Source organism: Pogona vitticeps, chromosome 13, assembly GCF_051106095.1.
Source record: "Pogona vitticeps strain Pit_001003342236 chromosome 13, PviZW2.1, whole genome shotgun sequence".
Taxonomy (NCBI): Eukaryota; Metazoa; Chordata; class Lepidosauria; order Squamata; family Agamidae; genus Pogona; species Pogona vitticeps.
Genome location: NC_135795.1, coordinates 8,712,970 through 8,720,320, shown reverse-complemented (window position 1 = coordinate 8,720,320; position 7,351 = coordinate 8,712,970). Strand labels below are relative to the sequence as shown.

Here is a 7,351-nt window from a genome sequence, read left to right as displayed (position 1 = left end):
CAACTATTCCTCCTCGTTTTCTTTTCTTCTTCTGATGGGATAGGAATTTAAATCCCCGAGATGCTGTGAGGTCCAGACAGAAATTTGCTTTCAGGACCTGGACACACCCTGTGTGAAAAAAAAGATGTTGTCTGAGGATGCACAGATTGTACATCCTTGAGTGCTGGGAAATGCCGTACACACAGCAGTTGTGACTTTAGATATCTCTATCAGCTAGAAGACCTGTCCTCATGTTGTCTTGGGAGAGGAAACAACTAGATGTTCTCTGGAAGTCTGGTACTGGGGTCCAAAAGACATAACACCCTCTGTCTTTAGGGCCAGTGAGAATTTTTTTTAAGGGAGGGTACAGGTGCTGTTTCTCCTTATCATTGGTGGATGATTGGCTCAGTGATGAAGGGACAGCATGGCATAGCCAGTAGCATGCGGAGCCAGTACTCCGGAAAAATAATCAGCAGGTTGTACTGTGGGATCAGCCTTACTGTTGTTGTTGTTGTTTAGTTGTTAAGTCGTGTCCGACTCTTCGTGACCCCATGGACCAGAGCACACCAGGCCCTCCTGTCTTCCACTGCCTCTCGAAGTTGGGACAGATCTGCCTCTCGAAGTTGGGACAGATTCATGTTGGTCGCTTCAATGAAATTGTCCACCCATCTCGTCCTCTGTCGTCCCCTTCTCCTCTTGCCCTCACACTTTCCCAACATCAGGGTCTTTTCCAAGGAGTCTTCTCTTCTCATGAGACGGCCAAAGTCCTGGAGCCTCAGCTTCAGGATCTGTCCTTCCAGTTGAGCACTCAGGGTTGATTTCCTTCAGAACGGATAGATTTGTTCTCCTTGCAGTCCTGGAGACTCTCAAGAGTCTCCTCCAGATGCCCTACTATTAGGCATCCCAATTAAGGTGTCATAAAAGGGCAGCTAATTGGTTTATTACTACTTGATTTATTACCATTACAGTTTTACTGCCAAGAAGGGGGAGGGGGCTAGTAGAATTTCTCCCTCAGATGCCCAAATAATTTGGTTGGCATGGAGTACCAACCAAATTAAAGAGTCATTAGCAAATCCTTTGTTCGGAGTTTGGGATGGAAAATTTCGACCATGCTTAGAAGGGAGGATGCTTGAGACAACGCTCTCCAGCTGAATTTTGCAACCTGAGTCTGGTTTCACTTCATTCATAACAGCCGACTTGGCAAGCGACATCTGCCATGAAGTTTTCAGACTTTTTTTCTGCACTATCCACAAAAGGGTGACACGGAGCCTGAGGAAATTGGATTTTACTTGCCATTTGTGTGATATTTTTTAAAAGTGGTTCAACAGAAGTATCACCTAACCTTTGTATTTGTGTGATCCTGAACCACACATCCTTTTTTTAAAAATTCTTGAGTACCATGGATTCTTAACTGGCAGCTTTGCTAAACTACAAGGCTGACATCTTCTGGACTTTTCTGAAATAGCTTGTTGTGAAGTACCGTAGTTGTCATTCGCTAACCAAAACCCTGTTGCTTATCATAAAAAATCGCACTAGGGCAATTAATTTCTATGGGGGGGGCACATGAAAAATCTGAACTGTGTTCGGGGGCCGAACCAACTTTATTTAAAAATAAAATGAAACAGTGATGTTACGATTGTTTTTATTTTAAACTTGTTAATCTTCACAAATACTAAAGACTTTTTTATGGTATGTTAAAGATAAGCGACTGATCAACAGAAAGCTATAAATGGTTTTGATGTTCAACACTGTCCGCGGGCCAGATAGGAGCGGCTCGCGGGCTGTATGTGGCCCTCAAGCCGCACTTTGCCCAGGTCTGCACTAGAGTAACCCCATGGAATCAATTGGTATTTGGTGAGACAACTCCCACACTAGTTCCACTGACTCAAATGGGCCTACTCTAGTTGAGACTTCAATTATACAAATGGTCTTGAATCAAGTCGTTTATCAATCACTTCACCAACTTTCTCTTTTGGTCCCTGTCGAAAATTTTCTCACCGTCAATAAGGTGATAAAGTCAACATTATATTGTACAGCATTTGGAAACATATATTGAAAACATATTATTACTTTAATTCTCCATCCTTCCACAACAATCTGCAGCATTCAAGCTGTTTTTAAACTGCACCCTGCTCATCCCTAATAAATTACTGTAATTGAGTCAATGTTTACAAACCCCTAAAGCCAAAACAAAACCAGGTGTAACATACAGAACCCATCTGTAAAAACCAATGATAGATAGATAGATAGATAGATAGATAGATAGATAGATAGATAGATAGATAGATAGATAGATAGATAGATAGATAGATAGATAGATAGATAGATAGACAGACACAGATAGATAGATAGATAGATAGATAGATAGATAGATAGATAGATAGATAGATAGATAGATAGATAGATAGATAGATAGATAGATAGATAGATAGAAGGACATTTTCCTTGTTATTATTTGTTTTTATTTTTAGTGCATCCATGGAATATGTATTTGCAGAACTTGAGAATGTATTTGGAAAACTCAGTTCCAGCATCCCTCATCCCAGCTGGAAACTGTGGGAATGGTGTAATCCATAAAAGTAACTTGTTCTGCTTCCTTTTTACACACTTGTAAGTAACGCCTCTCTCTTTGGTTGGTTTATTTGCACACAGTATTTATCAACTCCCTATACTGTATATAAAGCTTAGGTTTTCTCCTCGAAAGGAAGGAGGGACTCTGCAACCCTGACCAGGCCCCCTGCTCGGAAGCAAGCCCCGCTGACTTCCCTCGGGTCTACTTTCAAGTAAAGAGGCGCAGCCTTGCTCTTATTAACCAGGGACGCGGGGGAGACAAAGAGGAGCGCCTGCCCGTCAGAAGGCGGGCCCGCCCCCGGCCCCGCCCATCGACCTCCTTCCCGGGGGCGGGGCTCCCCGCGCGCCTGCGCGCTTTTGTTTTGTCTTTCTCCCAGCGGCCCTTGCGATGCCGGAACCCTCTTTGGCGGCGGCAAAGATGGCGGACAAAGCGGGTAAGTGGCGGCGGAGGGACCCACCAAGGTGACCCGCCGGCATTGTCACCGGTGTGTGTATGTGGGGGGGGGAGTAGGGGACAGGGGGGCGAGATAATGCCCCCCTCCCCGAGAAAAACACTGCCTGACGGGGAAAGGTCCAGGGGCTGCCCCTTTTGGGGGGGGGGCTCCAGAAAGGTGGGGGCGAGAAGCGTCCTTCTGCCTCCCATTCCCTTCGCGGTGTGGGGGGGGGTTAGGAGGGAGGAGCCCCTCTCTTTTGGGGTCCTGGCTGGAAGGCCCCCCCCTGACCTGACCTCCACCTCTCTCTCTTCCCAGGGAGGCCAAAGAGCCCCCCCCAGGACGATCATCTCTCACCCCCCCTCTGTTTTCCCTGCAGCTTTTAAGGGGGGGGGAGGACATCCCCAAGCCTGTTTCCTCATTCCCAGTTTAAACACGTGTTTATTTTTAGTTACCCTTTTTAGGCCGGTCTCGGGCGTTGAGGAGCTTCCTCCCTCCTCATCGTCACGGGGGCCATGCAGGCAAGGATGCCTTGAGAGAGAGAGGCGTGTGTGTTTTGTGGGTCAGCGTTTTAATATTGTAAGCCCTTTTGGGGCAATAACCTGGCTGTTTTGCAGACACACTCTAATAAGAAGTGCTTTATACTCACTGAGGTGGTATATATATAATTACAGGAGGGCTAGACTTAAAGGGATTGACAAGCTTCGCTTTTTTGAAGGCTCATGTTTCCCATCCATGGAAGAACCACATTGAGACACAAAATGATAACGATTGTGTGCCATCAGTTCTGATGTACGGCAACCCTTTTTCAAGGTTTTCCAGGTAGAGAATACTCCAAAGTGGTTTACTCTTCTTGTTTTTTGGCACCCTGAGACTCTCCAGCTGTCCCAAGGCCACCCAGGCTGGCTGTTCTCCCAGGAGGCACACGGGAATTGAACTCTCAACCTCATTCACTGAGCGACCTAGCCGTCGAGACACAAAATACTGTTCTTTTAAGTTGTTCCTAGTGCTCCACAGATTTTAATCTTCTAACATTTTTGGACGATGTTTCAGCATGATACACACATTGCTGGGTGCTGAAGGCCCTCATTGGCTTTTCCTAGTTGAAAATTTAATCCCCTCAACATAGTCCAATAATAAAGTCCCAGCATTTTTCTTCATTTGCCATGCTAGCTAAGGTGGAAGGCCATCACAGTTCATCAGACTTTGGAGAACTGCAAATTGTCCAACTTTGGTATAAGGCCAGGGTACACACAATGGTTACATGCACTGCTGGCATAGGACTTTCATTATAAAAAATACTAAAAAGTCTCTATTAATCTTCATGTTATCTGCTAAGTGAGGTGTGCTATCTGTTTCTGACTCCAGTCTACCTGTCTCAGTTTATACAGGTGTGACTTTTTGAATGTTAGCAGTCACAAAAGGTGTCTTAAGGTTTCAGGTCCATAGTAGTCTTGAACCAAGCTGCTATGCCATGGGGAGGCTAAACTAAAATGATATTATAAAGCCTATCTAGGCCAGTCTGTCTCGGGACTCAGGCTTGTTCCACTTTGGAAACTCAGTGTATCTCCTAACCCAGAAAAAAATCTTTACAAAAGAATGCCTATAAACACATGTGATTGTCCTCAGGAAAAGTTGGGTTTTTTTAAATGACGTGATTAATGAAACACAAGAAGCCTAAGTTGGAGAAATGCTGAGATATGAATGTGACCTCTCAGTGCTCTACTACTGCTGTAGCTCTGCATTACCTCTTCATGCCTTGCATTCTTCATTAATATGGAATTTAAACCAATAAAGAGATCTGAGGAGGTAAGTGGATGCAAGGAAAAAATACTTCATCCTCCCAACTTTCAAATAGCATGTCCACATATTTTCCATCAATCTGAGAACCACTATGATGTGCAGGGGATGCAAGGCTGATCTAGGGAGATTGAAGGTCAAATCGGTAGTCAGCCCAGAGGCTCACTGGGTACCTGGGCTAGTTTCAATACCACTGCATGCTTGCTCTTTTAAAAGGTGGGATGGAGGGGGAAGAAACATGTATATATCACATGGTTCCTTGTAGAAATGAGGTGATCATGTTGACCTCCCATGATATGTCACAGTTTCCTCCCTTACATTCTTTCATTTTCTCTCCTAGTGTCTATTAAAGATCAGAAACTCATGGATGTTAAACTGGGGCAGCTGCCATCCTGGTTGGCAGCACGAGATTTCAGCCTAAAAGGGATTGTTTATGGTTCCATAGCAAGTGAGTATTTGGGAGGTGACTAGGTTTATTGGACCTGTTGATATAAAGCATCTTACACATGAGTAATGAAATTGCTTTCCGTACACATCCACCGGCCCCCAAGCTTGTGGTATCCATCATCCACAGCCACAGTGGCCAGGGCTATTATGGGTAAAGATTGTGGGAATTGCTAGTCCCATAATTTGGAGGGCACCAGTTTGGAAAAAGCTGCAGTAGATAATGCTTCAGATATTGGTCTTATGGTAATCTGAGAGTAATTCTATTGATATTGCTTCTTCTGGGCAAACTTTATTATTTTATTTTATTTTATTTCTATGTCGCCCACTTCTACCCAGAGGTCTCTGGGCGGCTCACAACTTTCTACATTGAATTGCCATTTTATTAACATATGTTATTTGAGGCTTTGTAGCTATTTATAAATTCATTTGTTTAAGGGATTTATACCGTGCTCCTCTTCAGTAAAATTCCCACAGTGTCCTACAAAACTCAGGGGTGGGACACCCACACAGTTATATGCTAAAATGGGGACAGGAATCAATAGAAGCTGTTTGAAAATCAGAAGCCAGAACCTGTGAATATCTTCTTACACAGCACCATGTAAAGCTTTTCTCTGTGAAAGGCAGCAGGAAAAGAGGAATCAAGACCAATTGCAAGATGGGCCAACTCCCTAAAGCCACAGGCTTAGGTTTGCAAGAACTGAGCAGGGTAGTTGACAGGACATGTTGGAGATCACTCATTCATAGGATTTCAGACAGGGCTTTCTTGCTTCGGCAGAGATTTTTTTTAGTCACAGAGGAAAGAGGAGAACCGGAGAGTACAGCGACAATTCACTCTTTTGGAGACGCATTCTGGCTTTGATTCCTTCTTCCATGTCATGAAGCCAATGTTTTAATGTGTCCATTTTAAATCTTCAAGCTTGGTCAGTATTCATTGGCTGTGTACTTTTCCACTCTAGTTAAGGAGAGATTTTTCGCGAAGTACATCCATGTGAAGAATATGGGCATTGGTGGTATTTCCATGCTTCTGGCAGGCTACGTGATCATGAGCTACATGTGGTCCTATCCCCATATTAGTAAGTAAAATCTGGCTTTTTGTATGCTTGTGAACTATCTTCTCAGAGGGCATTGGTTAAATAATCATAAGTTAGAGTAGGATTGGAAGGACAACCCCCCCATACACTTATGCTGCAGCTACCAACAGAATTGTGGGAGCTGGTGAATCCCATATTCCCCATTCTTACGTAAGCACACACATTCTGGTGATGGTGTTTTAATGGATGAAATGACCAGTTTTTAATGCCCAGAACTTTAGGCTACCATTTTGTGCTTTAAAATATATTTTTAAATGTCACGGTTAATTAATTGAATTTTCAGAGTGTTTCTGAATGCATGGTGTTGGGACAAAAAAATGGGAGCTGGATTGCATTCATGCTCCTAAGCTTCCTAGATTCAATTGGTCAGCTGCAGCTTAAAAATAAATATGGGTGTACTGTTTAGTTCAGTCGAACTGTTCTCTTCACTTTGTGGTTAAATTCTTCAGTTACTAGTAATTTGGTACAGTTAATGGTGTCACCTATATCACAAGACACATTAACTTCCGATCAATTCAAATTCCAGTCAGTAATTAATCAGGAGCCAGATCTAAAATACCCTCCTTACAATATTTGGTTCATGTTCTTGTTTAGGAATCCTGTAAACTTCCATCCCTAAGAGTTTTGTTAAAAGTAACTTGTAGCATTTTTTATTTCTGATGGGTGAGCTTACTTGTTCTGTTAATGCAACTTGCTTAATTTCAGTTAATTAACTTTTTTGAGTAAGCCATGGCATAAGATCTGTTAAAAGAAGCTTCATTAAACTGAGTTCTTCTGCTTATTCAGAGACTGAACGCATGAGGAAGTATCATTGACACTCACTGCCCGGAAGAATACAAGTTGCTACTATGATCAATGATGGGAGATCAGCTGAAGGCAGCTTGGCTTTAAGTATGGATTTCTCTTCTTGCATTACAAGTGTACATGAGACCAGTAATAAAGTCCTTACTGTCAGTGTGATTTTGAACATTGCAATTGGGGGGTGTGTGCACATCCTTATCGTGCCGTTACAAAATAATGGGATTTGTGCAT

General features: G+C 43.2%; 1 protein-coding gene across 1 annotated transcript; it reads left to right on the top strand.

The window, feature by feature from the left end:
• Window positions 1-2,857: 2,857 nt before the first annotated feature.
• Window positions 2,858-7,273, top strand: ATP5MF (ATP synthase membrane subunit f). The gene is made up of 4 exons (XM_072982618.2): window positions 2,858-2,984; window positions 5,122-5,229; window positions 6,185-6,301; window positions 7,106-7,273. Exons 1-4 carry the CDS (start codon window positions 2,939-2,941, stop codon window positions 7,132-7,134), a joined length of 300 nt encoding a protein of 99 aa, XP_072838719.2. The 5' UTR covers window positions 2,858-2,938; the 3' UTR covers window positions 7,135-7,273.
• Window positions 7,274-7,351: the final 78 nt, after the last annotated feature.

Bases quoted from the DNA above. Each gene is read 5' to 3' on its own strand.
- ATP5MF (XM_072982618.2), top strand. From the start codon at position 2,939: ATGCCGGAACCCTCTTTGGCGGCGGCAAAGATGGCGGACAAAGCGG. The intron at 2,985-5,121 runs GTAAGTGGCGGC...TTTCTCTCCTAG, and splicing joins AAAGATGGCGGACAAAGCGG to TGTCTATTAAAGATCAGAAA. The intron at 5,230-6,184 runs GTGAGTATTTGG...TTTCCACTCTAG, and splicing joins TGTTTATGGTTCCATAGCAA to TTAAGGAGAGATTTTTCGCG.